Genomic DNA, 25,860 nt, shown 5'->3' with positions numbered 1-25,860 from the left:
CATAACCTGTCAGAGTGCGCACAGTGTGACTAGGTGAGACAACCCAGGAGCAAATACAGTAAACAGGTTTGTATTTACATATAATGGTTTTATTCCTACAAAGTATACAAGTACTTTGATACAGGCCTTGAACAAACAGCAGTCAACAAATTACAGCACAGAAGTACACACTGAGAGAGAGATATACCCTCACAGGGCCTCTCTTATATTACAGCCTCTTAAAGCAGTAGCAGTCAAATAGCCTTGCTGACTCATTGCTACCATTGCATCATCATTATATCAGTACAGTATTACAGCAGCTGTTCACCTATTAAATCATCATTACCCTGACAAATATGAACTAGTTGCCAAGCATCTAAATTTTGATTATGTGGCCATGGCAGTAATGAAAAACAGTCATAGATCACTTTTTTCAGTGCTGTTGTAACTTTGAATGGTCACTAATTAAATTGTTGTAAGTTGAGAACTACCTGTCTGTACCCATTTGTTCCTGCTATGCAGACTTTAAAATCTGTTTTACAATTTTCTTTCACCTCTTTAAGCAACATGTATTTAAATCTCTTCAAAATATACTAATACAACTAATCATATAACTAGCATCTTAGGAGTGAAATTAAAATGATACTTAAGCACAGTTCACTAATATGTGAATTACAGTATATTTAGTTATTGTCTTCATTCCTGAATAGCATGAAATTAAATAATTGCCAAAGTTTTAAAATATAATTGCATTATTTTCTGTCTTCCATCCTTCTCTTTGTTTCAGGGTTTTAGATACTTTTGTTAACAGAGCTCATTGAAGGTAACTAAATATGAGAAGAAAATTAGACTTGTCTGACCTGACTGATGATGAAGCTGAACATGTTCTTCAAGTGGTCCAACGAGATTTTACCCTCCGCAAAAAAGAAGAAGACCGACTGAAGTAAGTATTAAGACAAATACATCATTTAGAAATTAGAAAATTATTTATTTATTTATTATGCATCCCCTGTTTTATACTCTGAACATATTGCATTATAAATTAAATTCTTATTAGATGCTTAACAAAAACAGGCCAGTAAAATGCGGATTCTAAGGTTTGCAAATTGGCATCAAATAAACAAGTTTTATTCTAACAATTCATATTATTGTATCAAGAGTTTTAAAAAGGGCAAATCATTCAAGCAAGGTCAGAAAATTACTGCTACCATTACTATGATTTCTGATGCCTCTTTGTTCTTAGAACTTGACACATATAGTATAGTCATAATTTTTAGAGACTTGAAGCAATGTATCCTGTCCTCCCTCAGCTACTTCTTAAATTATTATATACACTACATTATATCTAAGAGTCTTCTCTCTTTCTCTGTCTCTTTCTCTTTCCCTCTAGTTAGAGATAAAATATAGCAAATATCAGATATGTACTAGATGAGGTGTTAACATACAAACATCATTATTGTATGTGTGTGTGTGTGTGTATGTATGGCATTCAGCTTTGTTCAGGTATTTTCCCACGTCATAGTAGTGGTGCTTTTAAAGTTGTAGAAAATACCCGAACAAAGCTGAATACCATACATATATATATATGTTTTCTTAAGTTTTCGCGGGTATTTATATGTATGGTATTCAGCTTTGTTCGGGTATTTTCCCACGTCATTATAGTTGTGCTTTTAAAGTTGTAGTGACGTTTCGGCAGAATCTCATTTGCCATCATCAGGCTTTTGTATTGGGTTCATCTGTGTGTCAGGTTTTCACAGCGTTTTAAATTTGGTGCTAGCCTCGTGCTGTATTAGAATGTTTTTTTCTTCATCCTGATTGGTTGGGAGTCTTGGTCTGTGTGTATTGGTCTTGGAGTTTGCTGTGTTCTGCTTGATTGGTGTTTCTAATATCTTCTGTCTGTTTTGTAGTGTTTTTTTCTCTTGATTGGCTGGCAACATTGTGTTTCATGTATTGGGGGCATGAATAGACTCCACCAGACTGTCAATTAGCTGGAAGCCTAAACTCACAAAGAAAAAAAATCTCCACAACACAAGCCAAGCAAACACCTGGGCACAAACAGACCCCCCCCCCCCCGATACCTCCAGCCCAAACACACCCCAACCAGCCACCCAGATGAAACCTAGTTTCCTAATAAATGATAGCCGGCCATTCACCCGAAGCTAAGCCGCACTAAAAGCCCCTAATACACGAAACACAATGTTGCCAGCCAATCAAGACAAAAAAACGTCCTAGTGTCTTGTAATTTTTTTGCCTGTTGATTGCTTCCATTAACTCCCTCATTGTAATTCTTTCATTTAATATTATTTTCACTTCGTCTGGTACTTTTGGTAGGTTAACTTCTTCCATATATTATTTAATTCTGTCTTCTGGTATGTTTTCTAAAATTTACTATATAATTTTTCATAAAATTCTTTTATTATTATTTTCTTGTCTTCATTTTTATGTTGGATTGTACCCGTCTCGTCTCATAGCTTTTGTATCAATTTCTTTTCTTTCTCTTCTTTGAGCCTAAATGCCATCCATCTCTCCGACTTTTTGCATTTTCAAAGAAATTTTGTTTAGCTGCCTTAATTTTTTGTGCCAGTTCCTCTTTCTCTTAAGATATTTAATTCATATTTTACTAGTTCCATTTGATTTTTACCATTTCTTTTTTGTGGAACTTTCTGTAGTTCCAATTCTAATCCTTTATATTCTTCTTCTAATTACTTTCTTCTCTCCTTCTTTCCCCTATTTTTTCTTCCTATATAGGAGATCGCTAACCCTCTGAAATATGCCTTGGCAGTATCCCATACATTTTGCAGGGACAGTTGTCCATTTTTTTTAAAAAAAAGAATTCCATTTCCTTCTACATTTTCTTTATGAACTCTTTATTTTCCAGTAGTGACTGTTTTAATGTCCATCTGGATTTTCTTGTTTGACCTTTCCACTTTAGTTTTATTGGGCTATGGTCTGCCCAGATACTTGCTTCCACTTCTATTTCTTGTACATTCTCTTGTAATTCCGATGACATCCATGTCATGTCAATTCTCAACCATGATTTGTGTATATTTGAGTAGAAGGTGTATTGTTTTTTCTCTGGTTGTATATCCCTCCAAGCATCTTCAGTTCCTCCATCATTTAAAAAAAAGTCTTTGGTAATGTTCTCCTTGCCTTTTAATTTGTTTTGCTACTTTTATAGTCTAACTAGCCAATAACCTGGCGTTGCTGGATATTTATTTATCCCAATCCTGTAATAGACAGGAAAATCCTGTAGTCGGGACTAACACTGTTGTACTATCTGTCACGCAATTCTTCTATTCCTCCACAAGAGGGAGCCCTGTGAAGCCGTTACCATGGCAGAAGCCATTTTAAGGCACACGCACACACACACACCAAAGGGTGTTAGGGGTGTCTTATTCTCCACAGTATTTGTTTCCAGAGTGTAAGTCATCTGTGTACCAAGTTTGGTTGAAATTGCTCGAGGCATTCCAGTGTTACGCTGGAACATACATACACATAGCCTGTAAGGCCCAGACTCTCCCCTTCAAGCGATAAGAATGAACTTCTGAAAACTGGATATTTCAAAAGGAATTCTTTATTGAAAAGGAAGTTATCCAGGTGATAGTCAAAGCAGGATCTAATATGCCTCCAGGCATGCAGTATAGATAAAGGGAGTTAGAACCCCTCCCCTTAGTCTGATGTGGATTTCATCAATACAAAGAAGTAACATGTTAATCCCTGCCCCTTTTTTTCTGGGAACATAATTAATAAGCGTTTCCCAAGAAGTTTCTTTCAGAGCTGAAATTTTTATAGCCCCTTCTCTTGCTATCTCTCCAAGAGGTAACAAGTTCCCAGACATCTGTGCTCCAGTCCCCAGTTGTATATCATGTGCAAGTTATACAGATTCAGTATAAGAATTAAGATATTCAGGTTACATCAAAAAGGATTACTTGTACCAACCTCCCCCCCTTCTCCTTCTATTGAAGAATGGCAGATAGCAATTCAAAAGTGTTCAAAAGTGTTCCAAAAGTATTCTGTTCAAAATGGTTCCAGTTTATTATCTGCTAGAGCCAGAGAGCTGTTAATTTTGCACAGTCGTGGTTCTTCCATTCTCTGTTCCAGCCTCCCAGACTAAACAAGTTACAGATGTCAAAAGGGTCTTCATGTTCCATTCACTATAATTCACATCTCAAGGCCATGTCTATTCACAAGCCCTTTCACTTTAAACACTTTCTGTGCCAGCAAGAACCAGTAGATGGCGCACTTGTTCTGTTCTGTTTCCTTTGTTTTAATCGATCCTCCTTATCTTTAAAATTTAGAAACTTTTTCTTTTCATAGCCAAAAGTTCCAAAAATTTTGTAGTGAGGCCAACAGAGACTCAACCTCACTAGTATCTCACCCTCCTCTCTTTTCCATTCTTCTTGTGGCAAAATGGTAAATTCTTTCTAACTTTTTCCCTTCTTAATGTCTGAATGCCTTTTCACGGCCAGTTCTTTTTTATTTTATTTATTTATTTGATTTGCCAATTGTTTACAAGATAATAAGTATAAGCGTATACATAGTTGTGAATACATGAAATGGGTACATATAAGAAAAATAAAAGAATAAGAGAAACAATAGGACAGGGACGGTAGGCACGTTGGTGCGCTTATGCACGCCCAGTTCTGGAGGTGGAAGGTTTAAGTCCCTCCCCCTATTCTTTACTCTCTCTTGATTTCACTTTGATTTAATCCAATTTAAGGGAGAACTAATTCTTTTCTTTTCTTTTGAAGTATAGGTCAACTAAATCTCAGCACACCGCTCCACAATCTTCTCCTTTTAACTTCCTGGTCTGGCTGCCACCACTTCTGACAGCTCGTAATGGCTGTCTGTCACTCCACGCCAGTCTGAGAGGTTTTCCTCTGCTCCTACAGGGATTTGCAAGCTCTCTGTGCTGCTCTGAGTATCCTTCACCAACCCTACAGGGTTGGCTAGGGTCTCCAGAGACCCCCAGGCAGGGGGATTTTGATCATTTCCATGGAGCTTGTGGAATCCTGTCTCTCAGCCACTGCAGTGCTAGTCACGCCTCTCTCTTTGGATAAAATTTTTGGGCTAAAAAAATAGGCACCAGGGCTTATTTTGGGGAGATGTCTTGTTTTTTTTTCTATGTAGAGCAGGCAGCAAGCATGCAGGAGTGTGACGGGATGTTTGATACATACAATGAGGTGCATGGGGTAAAGACGCAGAGCTTCGAAGTGAGGCAGCAATTGAGCCAATCTTAGAGCATGGGGTTGGACTAACCATAACAGAGTTCAGTCAGGGGGGCATACGTGCCTTTCCAGTGTCAGGCCGGCCACTGCAACCCCATGGCAGATGTGCTGGGTGGGGGAGGGAAGAGCACTGAGGCATTGGCAGCCTGGCTGACACTCTTCCAGACAGAGTGGAATCCCGTTGCAGCCGCACAACTCCCTTCTAATACAAAAACACTATTGTTATACCCTCTCAGTTTGAAATACAATTTTTGACGTATAGTGTTAATGTGATATGCTATATAATTATGTTGCATAAAGAAAATATGTGCAGTACTGTTTTTTTCAGTAAATTGTAAATTCAGTAAAATGTGGAGTGATACAAGGATATAAGTAGTTTTTAAAATACTAATTATAAAATTTATTTTAATTGCTAAAGTCATAAATTTAGTATCACTTATAATCCTATATAATAGTTTTCCACACTTCAGCACAAAAGTGGAAGCGTTTTAATGTTTTTATTTAAGCACTTTTTTGGAAAAGGATGGGAATATAGTCTGTAGACTCATTCTGATATCCAAACAATTCACAAGTGGGTGGATCAAAAAGACAAAAAATAAAAGCTCAAAAAGTCTAGAAAAAGGTTTTGGTTAATAATTTCACTTCTTACTAGAGCAATGAACTCTATGTGCACTTAACAATTTTGCACTGAAAAACAAGAATTGCATTTGTACTTCAGTATAATTTTTATTTTCAGCATAATTTATTCCCAATTGTTTATATATTTTTATTAAAGGTTTTAAATGGAATAAGAATTATTGCAAAGTAAATTAGAATAAAAAATAAAAAAGAGAGAGCAATAAAAGAAAAAGCTAAATGTGCATAAGAAAAGAAAATAGAAAAAAAAGAGAGACATACCAAGAGATGCAGAGGTATACAGGAGTAGCTTCTGTTGAGGTAATTCCCCTTTAGGAGAATGAGTGCACACAGGGAGACGTAGTGAGAGTGGTGAAGAATAACACACAACCAGCACACAGATACACTGTATAGTAAAAATGTAGGTTTTTACTTGCAATAAACGTTTAAGCAAAGTTCAACAAACAGTCCAAGTCATTCACAGTTAAAGCAGTCAGTTTGCAGTCCCGGGATAATCCAATAACAACAAAGTCCAGTATCAAAAACAATTCAGTAACAGACTTACATCAAACCCAAGAATAACGATGATCAGCGACAGTCAATAGGGAAATGCAGGAAAGGCAACACTCTCAGCAACAAGAGAACAGAACAACCCAGGTTTCTGGCTCCATCTTATGGCCGTTTTGAGGAACCACACCCAATTTCAATTTTAGCATTTTCTTGAAGAGACAGTATTAAAATGTCTATCCTGGTTTATATATTTTCCAACCCAACTGTTAGGTGACTTACATTCCTAACAGCTTCCAATATTTGTCACATCAGTTATAAGTGCAATTATATTTTAATACCTTTCTAAAATTATATGACTCTCTTCATTCTGTATTCTACCATATTTAATCATTAACATCACAAATCAGAAGTTCATATTTTTCAAATTCTATGGATAAGACCAATCCGTATAAGATATTGTCCTTTCTCTAATCGAAGAAGTCAGTTTGCCCATCTCAACAAGTTCTGTAAGTTTCACCAACCATTCCTCCATAGTGGATAGTGCTGAATTGTTCCATCTTTGTGCATATAGTAATCTTGCACAATAATCATATACTGAAATAATCTTCAGTGGTTTTTTTTAACTCTTTATCCATTAATCGTGAAAGGAAATGTTCTGACTTCAACTGAACATTAATCTTTAAAATATTCTGTATCAATGTATATGTTTTTTAAAGCTTTTACAAAAGCTTTTTTAAAGCTTTTACACCAACTTGCTTAAAAGGCTTTCATGTTGTTCACATTCTAGATACTGGCATGATGTTTAGTTTCAAAGATATATTATTTTTAAAAAACTCTCTTAAAATCTTAACATAAAGTTCACCTTTTATTCTTTTATTTACCCATTGGTGTATCTGCCAAAATTCTTAGCCTAGTGTATTATATGTTCTTTAATCTATTCTTCCTCTGTTTCAAATTTCAATTAAATTTTATACATTTTACTTCTTTATTATACCCAATGGATTTGTTAATACTTTTTAAAAATTATATGCTAGCTGATTATTAGGCCATTCCACTAAAAGTTACCGTATTTTTGGAGTATAAGACGCACTTTTTCCACCCCCAAAAGTGGGTGGAAATGTCTGTGTGTCTTATACAGTGGATGTTGCCGAAGTACCACCCCCATTATTTCCTTGCAGCAAACAGCCTGTATCAGCTTCACCACAGCCTGATTGGCACAAGCAGCTGATTTTCGGTTGGAACTGCCTCCTAATGATCAGCTGTTTCAGGCTGCAGGGATGGCCATAGCCTATTGCCCCCTCTGTGTGCCACATTTTTGGCCTTCGCATCCTATTTTTAGCCTCTGCCCATCCCATTTTTGGTCTCAGCGCACTCCGTTCTTGGCCTCAGCATACCCCATTTTCCACCTGTTCTGATCTCCACCGCCTGGAATGGGGCAAAAATGGGGCACATGGAGGCTAAAAATGGGACATGCAAAGGCTGAAAATAGGATAAGGAGGTTGAAAATGGGGTGGTGGAGGTGGCAATAGGCTATGGCAATCCCTGCAGCCTGAAACAGCTGATCATTGCGAGGCTGATCCAATCAACAATCAACTGCTTGTGCTAATCAGGCTGTGCTGAAGCTGAAACAGGCTGTTTGCTGTTTGCTGCAAGAAGGCAAATCGCTGGAGGCAGAGGCAGATTTTTTTTCTTGTTTTCCTCCCCAAAAGCTAGGTGCGTGTTATACTTTGGAGCCTCTTATACTCTGAAAAATATGGTAATTGTAGATTACATGAAGATTTCCCTCTATTTTATTCATGAACAACTGTGTAAGGTAAGCCAAGTTAAGAGTGCCTAGTCATTTATGAGTTTCCATTGCTGTGTGGACTTGAACCCAGGTCACATTAATTCACAAGTTTCAAAACAGTTAAATTGGGAGAACTTAATATATAGTTATTATCTTTACACTGTGATCTTAAGTATATATACTCACGTATTACTTATTTCACAGTGCTTTGAAACATACAATAGAACAGAGAAAGCATTTTTAAAATAAAACACTAATACCACTATGTCTTTTCCAAGGCTTGTCTAGCTGCTCTAAAAGTACAGGTTGGTCTTGAGGTACAATATTTATTTCACTAGCAAAGCATCCAAGCAGAGAATCCCTGTTTTGAAATCTGAGCTAGCTCTCAGAGGGTGGGGAGAATGGATTGTTGGCAGATGCTGCTTGTTGAATTCTCCCATTTGGTCTACCAAGAGAGGCCTGTTTCCTTCCCTTTTCCCACCTCCTGAGCCCTGCAGATCATTGCAAGGTAAGTGAGTGATTGTGAGGGGTGGAGGAGGCCCAAGTGACTATTGGCCACTGTTGTGGAGCGGCGGAAGATACGAGGCAGACACCAGAGCTAAACAGTAAAGACTTTATTCTGAGAATAAAGGGTTGCCGCGGCTGCCGGGGCTAACAGGCAGATCAGCTGGCGGCAACAGCTGATGCCGTTTGACAGCTCCTTTTATAGCCGGCTGTCAAACGGCATCAGCCAATGGGAGCGATCGGCGCTCCCGCCAGAACAGCGGACCAGAGTGGGGACTTCCGTCAGTTCTGTGAATACAACACTCCTTTCCCCTGGCCAGGAGCATGCGTAGTCCTGCAAATAGGCCGGCCGCCTGTGCAGGCGGCCGGATCGTCTTAGTCTTGGAGGATCCAAGTCTTTGTTTTAGTCTTCCTTCATCTTTTAAGATATCTTTGTGATTGCCTTTTTTTGGTTATAGAGGTTTGGGTACGATATAGCTTCTAAGGAGGAAAGACAACCTGGAATTTCCATGTAATTTTGCGATCTTATCTTATTTCAAATTAATATTAGAACTTGTCGGATTTTATATCTCACAAAGTATTGATGTGTTGTATGTCTATTAGGCCATAAATATGCACATTAGCCCAAATATGCAATTTTGTAATCTGTACTTAAAAGATATATTGGCCTATAATTTTGGATTCTTCTCTGATCTATACCTTCTTTTTTGATCAATACTATATTGGCCTCTCTCCAGGAGATTGGTATTTTCCCATCATCAAGCACAGACCTCTAATAAATATTGGTTCAGGGTGTTCTAATGTTCTTTGTATAGCTATGTAGGTATGGCAGCTGGGCCCACTGCTTTATTGTTTTTTTTGTTTTTGTTTATTGATTGCTTTAATTAATTCTGACATGGTAATATTATCATTGAGCATTAATTTCATGTCTTCTGGGATCTTTGGTAAATCAGCTTTCCTTAGATAAGTTCTAATCTTTTTTTCTGAATGATTTTCATTTCTTGTATATAATTTTGCATAGAATGTCTGGGCAATGTCTTTTTTGGAGCTCTCATCATAATATACAGTCCCTTCTTCATCTTGCAATTTGTTTATTCATTGTTTTTCTCTATAATTTCTTAATTTTTGTGCCAGCCACCATTCAGGTTTATTGGCATTTTCAAAATAGTTTTGTTTAGTTAGTTTAATTTGTTGTGCTATTTTCTCTGTCTCCAAGATATGTAGTTTATGTTTCAGAAGATCTAATTCGTTTTTCAAGTTTTGATTATTAGGTTCTGTCTGGTGCAGCACCTCTATTTGTTTAAGTTCTTGTTCTAATTTTTCTCGATATTGTTTATTTTGCCTTGTTTCTTTTGGCTGTATATGAAATTGTTACACCTCATATGTATGCTCTGGCAGTGTCCCAAATAGTTTGAATTGAAATATCATCTTGTTTATTTATTTCAAAGAAAGTGTTCAATTCTTTTTCTATCATTGTGTTGAATTCTTTTTCTTTGATAATTGCCCTTTGAAAAATCCATCTTGGTATCCTTTCCATTGTATACTTATAGGATTATGATCGGCCCAGGTATAGTCACTTTATATATTTCGGAATCTAAATCTTTGGATATCCAAGCCATATCAATTCTAGACCAGGTTTTGTGGCAGTTCAAGTAGAATGTATAATTATTTTCATTATTCTTTCTCTCCAAAGGTCTATCAAATTCAAGTCTCCAGTCATTTAAAAAATTTTTGGGGGGAGTATTTTTTTCCCCTTTACATGTACCATTATGTTTATGGTCTCTTTTCCTGTCCACAATCACATTAAAGTCCCCAACTATTCATAACCCATCGTACTCTATATCAGAAATTATGTTATGTAATTTTTCATAGAAATACTCTTGGTCTCCATTTGGTGCATATATCAAGGCAATTATTATATTTTTGTTATTTAATTTAATCTCAATGATTAGAATTCTCCCTTCTTTGTCTCTGTGTATCTATTTTGTCTTAATTTTATTTTTTATATTTATGGCTACACCTCTTTTCTTTTCCTGGTCTAGTGATACAAACAGGTTCCCTAACCTAGATTGTTCTAGTAAATATTTTTGATCATGTCCTATGTGGACTTCTTGCAGAGCAATTATATCAGTTTTCAATTTTTGTAGTTTGGTGAATATTTTCTGACATTTTGTTGGTGAGTTAAGTCCATTAATATTTATTGACCAGATCCCACATTCTTCATCTATTTTCTTAATTGTATCTTGTTCTCATACTTCTCGTGACTCTAGCTTCTTGGGACTCTTCATATTTCTTTCCATGATATTCTATCTTATCTCCATCTCCTCTTCTCTTAGGTCTTTTCGTTTCTTGTATTCTTTTTGTTTCTTCTATTGTTTGTCCTGGGACTTTACCTTCAATTATATATTTCTCTTCTCCTTGATCTCCTGAATCTTCTTCAATGTTACAGTATTGCTTGTAGAAATCTTCAGCCTTTTCTACAGTGTCAAGCTTGTATCTTTTTTCCTGCCAGGTTACCATTATTCCTTCCAGTGTTAACCATCTAAAATTGATGTTATTTTTATTTAGTCTTGCCATCAAAAACTGGTAGTTTCTTTTCAAATCCCTCATTCTTTTTGGAACCTGTTTTAGCACTAATATTTGTTTACCTTTAAATTCAAGATGTTCATCGCATATTCGATGTAAAATTTGGTCTCTAATCGATTTTTTTGTGAGTCTTCTTCCACAGCTTGTTTGGACTCTGTATATCTCATCCATTTCAGAAATCATTTCCTCTTTCTCAGTCCCTGAAGCTCCCGTCAGTAGGTCAGCCATCTTTTCTGGCAGGTCTTCTTTTTCTTCTATTATATTTTGAAACCTGAGGTATTGGGCAACTCTCTCTGCTTCTAAAAAGATCACGGATGTTTCTAGGTGAAACCAGGCTCAATAGCAGTAACTGTGAGAGGGATCTTGGAGTCTTAGTGGACAACCAGCTAAATATGAGCTAGCAGTGTGCAGCAGCCACCAAAAAGCTAATGCAATCCTAAGTTGTATTAACAGAGGGATACAGTCAAGATCAAAGGAAGTACTAATACCACTCTATGAAACCTTAGTTAGACCACACCTAGAGTACTGCATCCAGTTTTGTTCACCACATTATAAAAAAGATGTTGAGTCTCTAGAAAAAGTACAGAGAAGAGCAACCAGGATGATTAGGAGACTGGAGGCTAAAACATACAATGAACGGTTGCAGGAACTGGGCTTTGCTAGTCTAGTAAAGAGAAGGACCAGGGGAGACATGATAGCGGTCTTCCAATATTTGAGGGGCTGCCACAGGGAGGAAAGGGTCAAGCTATTTTCTAAAGCTCCTGTAGGCCAGACAAGGAATAATGGATGGAAACTGAACAAGGAGAGATTTAACCTGGAAACAAGGAGAAACTTTCTGACAGTGAGAACAATCAACCAATGGAACAGCTTGCCCTCGGAAATTGTGGGAGCACCATCACTTGAGATTTTCAAGAAGAGATTGGACTGCCATTTGTCAGAAATGGTGTAGGGTCTCCCGCTTGGGTTGGACTAGATGACCTACAAGGTCCCTTCCAGATATTATCTGTATCTAGTTCCTTGTTGGTTGAGATAAATTTCTCATTCATCTCCATAAATTTATTTTCTTCTTTGGAGAGTCTTTCTTCTACTTCCACCAGTTTTTGCTCATTTTTGGTAATTTGGACCTGAAAGGCTTCAAACTTCCTATCTATCTGTTGCATTCTTTCTTTTAATTCATTTGTATCATTCCTTATGACACCAATCTCTTTTCTAAAATCTTCATGATTTTTAAACATGGCTTCTTGGTTTTTAACATGACTTTTTGCATGTTCTGCATCATAGCTTGGAGATCTTTATAAGAATTAGATAGTTTCCCCTAGATCATGTCTTCTATTGATTTTTGTGTCAAGGGGTTAGAAAATATCATCGAGCCTTGTGATGTATTCCCCCCCATCGCCTCTATATTTGTCAAATTTGGGTTGCTTGCCATATTAAATAAACTTTTCCAAAAGTTATTATTTAACAAAATATCCCATTTATGGCTTCCACCTCTTTGACCATCCACTGTTGGTTTTTATTTTATGTCTTGGATTGGGTATTAACCAATTATCTATTGATGATGTTTTTAAAACTTTTTTTCCCTTTTGCCCCTTTTATGCCCTTAATTCAGTGGAGGAGGGGAGGTTTTGGCCCTAGATAAGAAATTAATAATTAGAAAACAACAGGAATGAAAACCCAATATCAAGGATATTACTTTGACCTTATGAGATTATCAGTTATAGTAGTTTATAATAGAGTTCTCTACAATAACCCCAAAGTGTAGTTAGTCTTTCTTAATCCTATGTAAAAAGTTTTAACAGAGAAATATCTTCTATTTATATTTAGCAATAACTATATTCAATATTCAATGGAAGTTTTAAAGGATAGGTTATAGATTATTATGAATGTTTATATTCTGAAAAGATATATAGATATACAGATATATGATTTATAGAGCTATAGAAAGATATTTTCCCTTTTCAGAAATCAACTTAGTTCAATATATATAATGTAGTTATATAATTATATAAATACAGTACAGTTTTCCACAGTCACTTCTCAGGTTTGTTTTTCCTTCTCTTGTTTTTTTTTAAATGCTAGCAATTATATCCCACAGATGTTCAGCAGATGTCTCTCTCTTCTAGTTGTCACACTCTATTTTGCAAAGTATAGATTATAGAGACTCCATATTTCTTTAAGACTTTACCACAGTTTCAAAATTTCCAAGTCTCTATTTAGTTTATTTTTCTTTTTCACAGCCTATAAAATATCAAAAGTTAATACACTATAAGGTTTCTTTATATTCTCTTCTTTTGCCCCTTTCAGCTTTGTTCAGTTCTTATTATTTTCTGGTTTCCTTTTCACTAGTTCTTTCGCTGTGCAGCACCCTTGCCGCTACCGTTAAGACTTCCTCAGCGCTCACCTCTCACCAGGTTCCACAGCTCTGAAGTCTTATTTGCGCTCCCTTCCACCACTTCGCACAAAAAGCCTAGGGGAAAAAAGTAAAGATCACCGTTGTTCTGCTTGTTGATCCAAAACGGATTTTTACCAATGAGACAAATAAAGAATAACACTAGGACAGTAATCAATATATTAGAGTATTATGAGGCCCATCCAGAAAACAGGTGGCCCTAGTTTTTCTGGATGCTCAAAAGGCCTTTGATAAGGTCAATTGGCAGTTTATGATTCAACAGATAAAAGGAATGAAATTTGGAGATAGATTTGAAAATATGATGGAGTCAATTTATTCCTCCCAGAAAGCAAGTATAATAATAAATGGGGAATGTACAAGTCCATTTGAAATAATGAAAGGTTGGTTGTCCATTGTCACCTCTGCTCTTTATCCTGACATTTGAGATTTTGCTAATAAGAATAATATTGAATCAGGAGATAAAAGGGCTCAAAATAAAACAAAAAGAATATAAGGTCCAAGCATTTGCCAATGACCTAGTATTCTTCATAGAAGAACCATTAGAGATGGGACCCAAATTAATACAGGAGATAGAAAAATTTGGGGAAATAGCCGGCCTTACAATTAACAAGGAGAAAGCCAAAATGATAATTAAAAATCTAACAGATAAACAAAAGAAGGAATTAGAGAAAGGAATAGTATTGCAGCCTACAAAGAAAGTTAAATATTTGGGCATATAGCGAGATGCTCATCAATAAAAGATAATTATAAGAGTTTAGTACAACAAATAAAAAAAGACTTAGAGAGATGGGCAAAAATACAATTATCCTTGTTAGGAAGGATCGCTGCCATCAAGATGAATATTCTACCCAAACTACTTTATTTGTTCCAAACGATCCCTGTGAAATTAGATAAGAATTTTTTTTCGGAGTTAAACAAAATAACCACAAAATTTGTAGGGCGGGCAAAAGAGCAAGAATAAAACTAAGTGCACTGCAGGATAACAGAAGCAGAGGTGGCTTTGGACTATTATAAAGCAGCAGGCCTAACTTGGATTAAAGAATGAAATAAGAGAATTCTATTTTTAGAAGGACATGATCTACACAGGAAGGGTGGCATGCCTTCATGTGGAGTTCCAAGGGTAAGGCCCATACATATTTTTCTTGGTTTTAACATTTCTTTCTCTCCATATATCTTTTAAATTTAATTCATCTGTCATTTTAAAAAAGGCTTTAGCGAGAGTCTTTCTGTTTTGCTTTGTTGTTGTTGCTATATAGTCCAATTTATTGTCTACAATTCCATTAAAATCTCCCATCATAACTATATTGACATAGTCCAGTCCAGTTATTTTCATGTGTAATTTTTTGTAGAATTCTTCTTGTTTGTCGTTCGGGGCATAAATTGCAATCAGGAGTGTTTTCATATTATTATCCATTATTTCCACCATTAATACTCTTCCATCTTCATCAGTATAAATCAATTTTGCTGGGATAGCCTCTTTAATGTATAAAACCACTCCTCTTTTCTTACACTGAGTCAAAGAAGTAAATATTTTCCCTAATTTTGGCTGTACCAACAATTGTTCATATTGTTTTTTGATATGTACTTCTTGTAAACAAATTATATCGAATTTTAATTTCTCTAATTTATGAAAAAATTTCCTTCTTTTAACGGCTGAGTTAAGTCCATTTATATTCATTGTAATCAGTTTTTTCTCTTCCATGGTTATATCTTGTAATTAGGTTAGGCAGCTCTCGTAGATCTTGGTTCATGTTGTTCTTTGATCTCCACCTGTCCACCTACTGCGCCTTCCTCTTTTTCAGTCCCCATTTGGTCCTCTTTGAATTCAATTAGTGAGACCTCTTTTTCTGCCTCTTCCTCTCTCCTTCCAAAAAATTCTGCGTAGAAAAGTTCTGCTTTCTCAATTGAATCAATTCTATGTCTCTGTTCTTGCCATGTAAACATTAGTCCTTCTGGAATCAACCATCTGTAATTCACCTCCTTTTTCAATAACATTTTAGTCAGGAATCGATATTCTCTTCTCATCTCTCTCATTCTTCTAGGTATTTGTTTTAAAACCACAATCTCCTTACCTTTATATTTCAACATCTTCTCTCTTGCCACTTGTAATATTTGTGTTTTAATGGATTTTTTTGTAAATCTGATGTGAACTTCTCTTGGTAAGTTGTTTCTCATCGCATATCTTGTAAAGACTCGGTACACCTCATCTACTCCATCCATCATCTTTTCCTCTGTTATTTCCAAGGCTTCAGCCAGAATTTCTATCATTATCGCAACTAGGTTTTGTCCTTTTTCTTCCTGTATATTTTGAAATCTGAGATAGAATTCTGACCTGTCCATCTCTCACTTCAGCATCCCACTTTTATCTTGTTCAACCACTGTTAGTCTGCTGTCAATGTTTCCAATCTTCTCCTCTCTTTGTTTATCTTCTTCAATTTTTTGGAATATCTCATCATATTTCACCATCATTTGTTGAATATTTTCAATTTTTTCATCAGTCTTGCCTGTTCTTTGTTCAATATTCTCTGTTCTTTGTTCAATATTCTCTATTCTCTTTTCAATAGTATCTGATTTTGTTTTAATGTCTTTAATAGACAAATTAATGTCTTGGATTCCTTGCATAATCATCTGTAGAGTCACTTTTTCTTGTTCTTTATCTTGCTTTAAAATTGTCTGAATTAAACGTTGACCTCCAGATGGTGGGGAGGCGGAAGTGGAAGCTGAGGCGCCAGAAGGTATGAGTTGCCTACTCATTTTGAACGTCGAAATCTTCAAATTCAAGTAGCCAATTATAATCCAAAATGGGGGGTAGAGGTGGTAAAAGATAAAAAGCCCAATAAAAGGAAAGAAAAATTCTTCAGGTTCTTCAAGACTTTAATCCAATTATAAAATGGTCAGTTGTAATCCAGGATAAAAAATGAAAATAAGAAAAGGAAAAAAGCCCAATAATAATAATAATAATAAAAAAAAGAATGAGAGAGAAAATTTCTTCAGGTTCTTCACACCTTAATCCAATTAAGAGGTCTCAAAAGTGAAAAATAAAAAAACAACAAAAAAAACCATAAAGATGAACCAAAAATATGAATAGCAAAAAAGAAAATCCCAATGGAAAAAGAAAAAGGAGAGATTCTGAGGCTTTCCCTTTAAAACAGAAGGCAAAAATAGAAATCTTACAAAAATAAAGATTTGTTTTTTCCTTTAAGGAGAAAAAAAAAAAGGAAAGGAGTACAGTAAAACTGGTAAGGAGGGGCGGCACAGCTAAAAATAAAATAAAAAAGAACACACTGCACTTTATTTAATTATCCAAGGCTCTTATTAAAAGTCTCTTCTCCACAAGCTTCAAAGCCAAACTTCAGTTGTTGATAGGAGTCCAGAAGAACACCTGTAATAACACTCTCATGTTCTTCCCTCTATCTTATCAAGTTGCAATGTCCTTGAAAGAGAAATCTTTCAGTTCTCTCAACTTCAAGTAAAATATTTTCAAGCCTCTAGTTGGCAGTGTTACAAAGTTTCTTTGTTCTCACTCCCCCCTCCTTTCCCAGATAGAACCTAATAGAAGTTAAAAAAAGGAAAGAATGTGTGTGTGTGTGTGTGTGTGTATTTTCTGAGGTTCTCGCGGGTATTTGTATGTGGATCTTTGGTTATTCGGGTTTTCTCCCGCGTAAGATTGGAAGTATCTAGGCAACGTTTCGATGAAGTCTCATTCATCATCTTCAGGCTTCTGTCTTCAGCTCTGTGCTTCTCAGAGTGATGTGAGCTTGCAGCTGCTTCTTCCTTTTAACTGCTAGTGGGGTGTGACTTGATTGGTTGGGGGCTTGGCTGTGTTCTGATTGGGTGGGGGTGTGTTCTCATTGGTTGGGGGTTTGGCTGTGTTCTGATTGGTAGGGGGGTTGGCCATGTTCTGATTGGCTGGAGGTGTGTTCTGTTCAGGTGGGGGCTTGGTTGTGCTCAGGTTGGTCTTAGTTACTGGGGGATTTGAGCTGGTGAGCTGTGATCTAGCTGTTTGGCTTCGAGTTCGTGGTCGTGCTGCATCTTCATGGTGGGGGTCAGTTCGCTTTATGTATGGCTCAGAGGGGTTTGAAGTGGGTAGTGATGCAGCTGCAGTGCGGCTTCTGGTCTGTGGTCGTGTCTCATCTTCTGTGTGGGTGTGAGTCTGCTTTTTACGTGGAAGTGTGGTGGTGGCATCTTGTGTGGCCCTCGTGGGTGTGGGTCTGGTGTCATTCATCATGTTAGGCACTCGTCTGTTCATGAGGGCGGGTTTCCAAATGGCTGGTAAGCGGGAGGTGTCATCTCTTTTATTCATGCTGTGTGGGCGTTTTTCTATCTCTATGGCTTCTCTGATTATTCTGTTGTTGAAGTGTTCTGTTTTGGCGATAGTTCTGGTATTTTTAAAGTCAATCTCATGTCCTGAGACAAGACAAGATCCTCACCGAAGCCGAAACCAAGGTCCTTTCAAAAGGATTCAACTTTGCTGTCGCTCCCAAACACATCCCCACAGCAACCATCATATGCGGAGTTGAAACCAGCCTGACCAAAACCAACCCTGATGATGCTAATAGAATCAGACTCGAAATCACCAACATCCTCTGCACTAGCAAACCACCCAAAAGCAACTTATCCAAAGAAGAACAAACTGCACTACGTAACCTGAAAGAAGACACCAGCATAATAATCCTACCAGCAGACAAGGGCAACGCGACAGTGGTTATGAACACATCTGACTACCAAACCAAGTTAACCAACCTACTCCTAGACCCCACATACAAACCCCTAAAGACAGACCCCACCACCTACCTAGAAAAAACCACCAGATCCAAAATAAAAGCCTCCCCCATCAGTGAAGAAATCCAGCAAAGAATCATACCCAGAGAGAAATCATCCAGATGCCCTAAGCTTTATGGTCTCCCAAGATACACAAAGAAGGAACTCCACTTAGACCAATAGTCAGCTCCATAGGCTCACCTCTACAAAACCTAGCCAAATTTCTCGCCAAACAACTACAGCCCTATGCAGAATCCATCAACTCACATGTAAGAAACTCATTCCAGTTCATCGAGATCATAAAGAAACAAAACTTACAACCCAGTGACCTACTAGTGAGCTTCGATGTCATATCCTCTTCACCCAAGTGCCAATAAAAGAAGCCTTGACAGCCATCCAAAACAAATACAACCCCCCAGCACATCCTAGATCTGACCAACCACTGTCTATCCAATACATACTTCACCTACAACGGACAAAAATACAAACAAATAGAAGGAGCACCCATGGGATCACCCTCTCTCCTGTCATCGCAAACCTCTACATGGAACACTTTGAAACACAAGCTCTAGAAAAATATGATCACCCAAACTCTGGCTCAGATACGTAGATGACACCTTCATAATCTGGCCACACAGGAAAGAAAAACTGAACAACTTCCTCACACACCTCAACAGCCTACACCCCAAAATACAATTCACCATGGAAACAGAAGCTAACAATCAACTTCCCTTCCTAGATGTCTTGGTATACAAAAACCCAATGGCTCCCTAGGACACACCATCTACCAGAAGAAAAACACATACAAACCGCTATCTACATGCACTCTCACACCACCACCCAGCACAGATCAATTCCGTAGCTGAGATACTCATCTCCAGAACAAAATGCTTAGCTGATGAACAACACCTAAAAACCGAACTAAACACTCTCACCAACGTACTAACAGCCAATGGATTCCAAAGAAAGAAGATTACCCACCTAATCCAAAAAGAAACCCCAACCAAAATCCAAGACAAAGAACAAGAGAACGGCAAAGCCCTCCTCCCATATATAAAAAGGCACTACAGACAAAATCAGCAAGATCCTCCAAAAACACAACATTAAAACAGCATTCTGCACAAACAGAAAAATATCCACCATCCTAAGAAACCCTAAAGACAAAATCGAGTTAGAAAACCAAGGAGTATACGAAATCCCTTGCACCGCCTGCCCCACCACATACATTGGACAAACTAACAGAAGAATAAGTGCACGCGTTGAAGAACATAAGAACTCAATCAAAAAGAAGAACCGACCTCTTCCCTGGTCCAACACCTCAAAGCCACAGGACATGAGATTGACTTTAAAAATACCAGAACTATCGCCAAAACAGAACACTTCAACAACAGAATAATCAGAGAAGCCATAGAGATAGAAAAACGCCCACACAGCAGTCGGTTCTTCTTTTTTGATTGAGTTCTTATGTTCTTCAACGCATGCACTTATTCTTCTGTTAGTTTGTCCAATGTATGTGGTGGGGCAGGCAGAATCCAAACCCGGAGCCACAACACTATCCCTCACCGCAGGGCCCTTCCCCCGGGTCTGACGATCCGGGTGCGGTTTCGAAGGGAAACGTTCATGAAAGTCCCGAATAATGTCTGGAGCATGAACTGCAGACGCATCCGTCCATGAGCAAACCTCCGAGTCATCCACTCTCCTCCCGACTAAGTACTGAAAACGACCCTTTAGCCAATGCGAATCAGTAACGCTGACCACCGTGTCATCAACAGCAGCCTCCTCACAGGGCATTGATGGGGAAGTCGTACCAGCGGGAGCACGCAGAGGACACTCCGGGGAGTCAGGAACCAAAAGGGAGTGATGGAAGACAGGGTGAATGTGCATGGAGCGCGGTAAGGTGAGTCGGTATGCCACAGGGTTGATAACCGCCTCAATCGGGAATGGACCGATGAAACGATGGTCCAACTTCCTAATTGGGCGATCGATCCGAAGGTGTCTTGTGGATAACCACACCTTGTCACCCACAGCTAACGGAGGCGTTGCTCGACATGATCGGTCCCCAAACCGTTTATAATCTTCTTTTGCCCTTTCGAGTTGTCGTACTACTAAACGGTGAACTGCTTGTAATTCCTCCAGAAAATCTTGTGTCTCAGGAACCGGGAATCCATCAACGTTAATGGGAAGAAGCGCGGATGATAACCCACATTCGCAAAAACGGCAAGCTTACACGAGTGGAGGTGTGCTGCGAGTTATTAAAAGCGAATTCTGCCAATGGGAGGTATTTCGCCTAATCGTTTTGTCGCTGATTGACAAAACACCTCAAATATTGGGTAAGAATGCCAATCACCTTCTCAGTCCCACCATCAGTTTCCGGATGGTGCGCTGACGCACACCTGAACTTGTAACGCTGCCATTAACTGTTTCCAAAACTGCGCAGTAAACTGAACCCCACGATCAGAAACCACTCTATCCAGCAGTCCATGTAGACGAAAGATATGCTGTAAAATAGCTGGGCCGTAGTGGGACGATGGTAATCTCGACAGGGAATGAAATGAGCCATTTTAGTCAGCATATCAACTACCACGAGCACTGTCGTGAAGCCCGACGAAGATGGTAAATGTGAGAAAGTCCATGGAGATCGCTCCCCATGGTCTGCCCGGAGTCGGCAATGGTTGAAGGAGTCCAGGGGCGCACCGACGCCGCTTTCGCTTGCCTACACTGGACGCAAGAAGCGACATAAGAAAACACATCGTGACGAACCCGAGCCCACCAAAAAGTCCGGGTGACCAAATGCAAAGTTTTATAAAATCCAAAATGGCCAGCAGCGGGGTTATCATGACATTGCGTCATGATGAGAGCTCTCAGCGACCTGGTGGGTACGTATAATAAACCCCGATGTTGGAGCAAGCCCTCTTCAAAGGACCATGGGGAATCAGGTCCAACGTCCCCCCGTCTCTGCTGCGTCCACGCATCCAATCGTTGCGTCTCCCGTAAGCGAGCCTGCAAATCTACTGGATCTTGAAGTACGGCCAAGGATTCTGGTGGTAACACCGTTCGTAGAGGAAGAGGATCCTCGGGACCGATATACTCGGGCTTCTGAGACAACGCGTCTGCCCTCCGATTCTGTCCACTTGGAACATAAGTGATGGAGAAATTGAACCTTGTGAAAAACAACGACCACCGAATCTGGCGTTGGTTCAACTTCTTAGTGGTGGACAAATGTTCCAAGTTTCGATGATCTGTCCGAACCTCCACCTTGTGCCGAGCCCCCTCTAAATGATTTTCTCCAGGTCTCAAAGGCAGCCTTAATAGCCAACAACTCCTTTTCCCAGATGGTGTAATTGCGCTCAGAAGCTGTGAGCTTCCTAGAATAGTATGCGCATGGGAAAAGAGGTGCGCCATCCTTCGGAGCTTGTAACAGTACCACTCCGATAGCGACATTAGAGGCATCTGTCTCGACCACAAATGGACGATTCGGATCAGGATGCCTCAATATCGGCTCGGCCACAAACACTTTCTTTAAAATTTCAAAAGCCTGTTCTTGTGGGGGCCCCCACAGAAATGGGACCTTCTTACGGAGGAGCTGAGTTATGGGATCCATTAACTTAGCAAAGTCCGGGATAAAAGTCCGATAGTAGTTGGCGAATCCCAAAAGACGTTGTACGTCCTTGACTTGACGAGGGGCTTCCCAACTACACAACCTCAACCTTTTTAGGGTCCATAGCAATGCCCTCGGGAGAAATGATGTGCCCTAAAAACTCTATCGACAACTGAAAAAGAAACACTTCTCCAGTTTCGCGTAGAGTTTATGCTCCCGAAGACGCTGAAGCACTTGACGAACCTGCTGAAGGTGGTGATCTCTGGACAGAGAGTAAATCAAAATATCGTCCAGATACACCACGACAAACCTATCCAGCATGTCCCGGAAAATGTCATTCATCAAATGCTGGAATACAGCGGGAGCGTTGGTCAGACCAAATGGCATGACGGTGTACTCGAAATGACCATAACGAGTGCCAAATGCCGTCTTCCACTGGGTCCTTCTTGCGCATCCGAACCAGGTTGTAGGCCCCACGCAGATCGAGTTTAGTGAAGATTGTAGCCTCCCGCAACCGCTCCATCAATTCCGGAATGAGCGGCAAGGGATAGCTATTCGTCACTGTGATGGAGTTCAACCGTCGGTAGTCGCAGCATAGACGAAGTTCTCCGACTTCTTTTTAACAAAAAGAACGGGAGCCGAAAGAGGGATGACGAGGGTCGAATAAATCCCCGAGCTAAGTTTTTATCTAAAAACTCTCGGAGTGCAACCAACTCGGGCTCGACATGGAGTATAACCACCCCTTTGGCAATGGAGCATCCGGTATCAGGTCCACAGGACAATCATAAGCACGATGTGGTGGTAATTGGTCTGCCTCCTGTTCGCTGAAAACATCGGAGAAGTCCGACAGCTCCGAAGGTATTGAGACAGCAGGAGCGGCGATATCTTGGCCAGCGCAGACATGTCTCAGGTGGTCCACACATTGGAGACTTGGAAAAGAGATGGCGTTCTGCGCCCAAGCCACCAATCGTGCAAACGCAGCCAGGACACTCCGAGCACCAAAGGGAGATGGAGGTTCGAGGTGACATAAAAACTTATCGCCTCCTCATGATCCCCAATAAGCATACGCACTGGCTGGGTGGCGAAACGAATGGGCCCAGACTTGAGTTCACGCCCATCTACGGTTTCCACCTTAATGGGTGGATCCACAGGAATCAAAGGAATTTCAAAATGTTTGACAAAAGCACAGTCCATAAAGCTGGTTGTAGCCCCTGAATCCACCAGCGCAACGGCGGGAATTCCCTCCTTCTGGGACTGCAAAAAGATTCGAGTGTCCAAAAGTAAATGCCAAGGAGGGCCAGGATTTACTTCAGCAATTTGGGGTGGGGGTGTAGGATGTGCCCGACCTAGGGTTTCCCTGAGGTTGGGCCTACCCCGTTTCCCGACGGGCCAGGAGTGGTTTCGGGCACAGGTCTGCGAGTCCCTCTCCGAGTGCAGGAATTTACAAAATGTCCCAGACCCCCGCAATAAAGGCACAAGCCTTCCTGGAACCTTCTTGAACGTTCTCGTGCCATTAAGCGAGGGCGGAGTGCGCCTAACTCCATCGGCTCCTCAGCCTTAACCGTGGTTTGGAAAACTCTCGGTGGCGTGGTTTGTGCACAAGAAAATGAAGGTGGTTCCACAACGGGCCGTTTACTTCCACGTTGCTGTAAACGAGCTTCAATACGTAAGCACTGGATTACCAATGCATCCAAAGTTGAAGCCCGCTCTGCATGGATTAGCTCATCCTTGATGGCATCAGACAAGCCTTCCTGGAATGCAGCCATATGAGCTGGTTCATTCCAGTTAGAGTCCATACACAGCAAACAAAATTCTGCAATGTATTCCTGCAGGGAACGTTTCCCCTGATAAATGTCCCGTAACCGTCTATCCACAGTTTGTATTTTAATTGGGTTTTTGAACATAACTCATTTGTTGGAGAAAACCCTGGAAATTGTCCAACAACGGGCTATCTTGAACTAACAAGGGAGTAGCCCATTTGGCAGTCTGCCCAGTTAATAGACTAATCATAAATCCTACCTTAGCCCGGTCGTTTGGGAAGTCTTCAGGCCTCAGAGATATAAACAATTGGCACTGACCCATAAATGCCGGGAACATGTCCATTTGCCCTGAAAATTTCTCCGGCATGGATACTGGGCTTTTCCTCAAGGGAGGGGCAGAGGGAGCAGCAGCAGGGCTTTGCAAACTGGAAAGATGATTCATCAGTTGTGTCACCTGATTCTGAAGAGTCACATTGCTTTGAAGTAGTTGATTTATTTGTTGTTGTTGCCGCTCTACCAAACGCTGCAGTTGGTTTGGATCCATCTTGGGTTAAAGATGGTTTGTGTGGCCAGAAGCAAAAATGTTATGACTCCCCTTCAAATTCAAGCGAGCAAAACAAAAAGCAGCCGTTTCAGAAGTAATTCAAACAAAACAAAGTCCCACAAGATAACGGCTGGCATAAATCCCAATCCACAGCATACATCTTTACTCTGTCCGGCAAACCTGTCGTAGCAATAAATCTCAAGCCTCAGAGCTTCTGCTGTAACGTCTTCACTCTCAATTAGTCACTTTGCTTCTGGCGAATTCCACCAGGCCAGCTGTGTCCTTTTATTCACTTAAGCAACGTGCTAATTACCCTAATTATTGACTCGCTCTTCTCTTTCTTTCTAACTGGGTTTGTCTCCATAGCCGTCTTCTGTTCCTAACGTCTAACCATAAGTTTTCCAGATTCTCATCTCCGCTGGAAAACTCCCTCCTTCCTTCCCTGTCATCCATTCCCGGCTGCTGATCAGATAAAGCACCAGAGGAGGTTGAAGGTTCTGACCACTCTAATATTTCTGGTCTGTCATCCCTTGTTACATCCATCTCCTCATCCTGGTTACTATTCCAATCACTCAGCAATGCCGGTTCATATTTTTCTGCCATGTCTTCCTCACTTGAACTCATATCTGCCACAGGAGCAGAATCCAAACCCGGAGCCACAACATACATACATACACACACACACACACACACACACACACACACACACACACACACACATGAGAAAAAGATTACTAAAGGGAGCCTCTAATCTAAAAAATTAAAAAGTCAAAAAAGAAGAAAAAATAAATATGAAATATGAAATATGAAAAAAACCAGTCCAGTTAACAAAGCTAAATCACGATAGAAGCCCAGTAGAAAAAAAAAGTAAAAAAGTAAAAAGCCAAGCCTCACTTTGACGTTTCCATTTAAAAGCCGCCGCTTACTCAGTTCTGTCAAAACTTTTACAGATTTCCCTTTTTCTTAGGGTGTCCTTTAAGTCTCAGAATAATAGTAAAAAAAAAAAAAAAAGTCCTCACCCAACCGACACACTTTCTCTTTCAGTCTCTTCCATTCCGGAGCTGTCCCAACTTCAGCAGCTTGATGGCTGCCTCTCCGCCGCTGGCAAAAGGGCTTCTCCTGGATCAACCAGGGACTTTGCGATGCCCCTGGGATCCACAGGATGTGCCCTTCACTATCACCGTCTCTACGGGACTGTTTAGGTCCGTTTGGACCGACCAGGGGCTGAGATATCGGCTGCAATCTTGGAGCTCGATTGCAGACCGTACCGTCGCGATGCCAGCTCCGCCCACCACCCTGGCCCATACATATTTTTATAGACACATGTTAAGGAACTCTCTAATATGAATATGGGAAGAAATTAAAAATAAAATTATATAAAAATCCCAGGGTATCCACTATGGAGGCAATGATCCACCCCCACTACATTAGATCTAGGAAGAATGGCCAAATATTATGAAATTTTGGACCCCCAAGGAGCGTTAAAGATCAATCAGGAACTAAATGATCTGGGACTAAATATAGATTGGATTAAAAACAATAAAAATAAAAATATAAAAAAGACCAAGAGGAATTCGGA

At 39.6% G+C, this 25,860-nt stretch overlaps 1 protein-coding gene across 5 annotated transcripts in view; it reads left to right on the top strand.

Annotated features, from left to right (window-relative positions):
- The window catches only part of MYRIP (myosin VIIA and Rab interacting protein), a 199,272-nt gene that overhangs the window by 50,930 nt on the left and 122,482 nt on the right, over positions 1-25,860 (top strand). For all 5 annotated transcript variants that reach the window (XM_087947207.1, XM_087947208.1, XM_087947205.1 and 2 more), the window contains exon 2: positions 767-922. In XM_087947207.1, the coding sequence (XP_087803333.1) occupies positions 813-922 (110 nt within the window). In that variant the 5' untranslated portion in view covers positions 767-812. The remainder of the gene's footprint in view (positions 1-766; positions 923-25,860) is intronic.

The sequence above is a fragment of the Notechis scutatus genome, chromosome Z, assembly GCF_049901735.1.
Source record: "Notechis scutatus isolate UNSWTSFEM ecotype Mainland chromosome Z, rNotScu1.2, whole genome shotgun sequence".
Classification (NCBI taxonomy): Eukaryota; Metazoa; Chordata; class Lepidosauria; order Squamata; family Elapidae; genus Notechis; species Notechis scutatus.
Note: the sequence above shows the minus strand (reverse complement) of the source record. Positions and strands in the feature narration are given on the sequence as shown.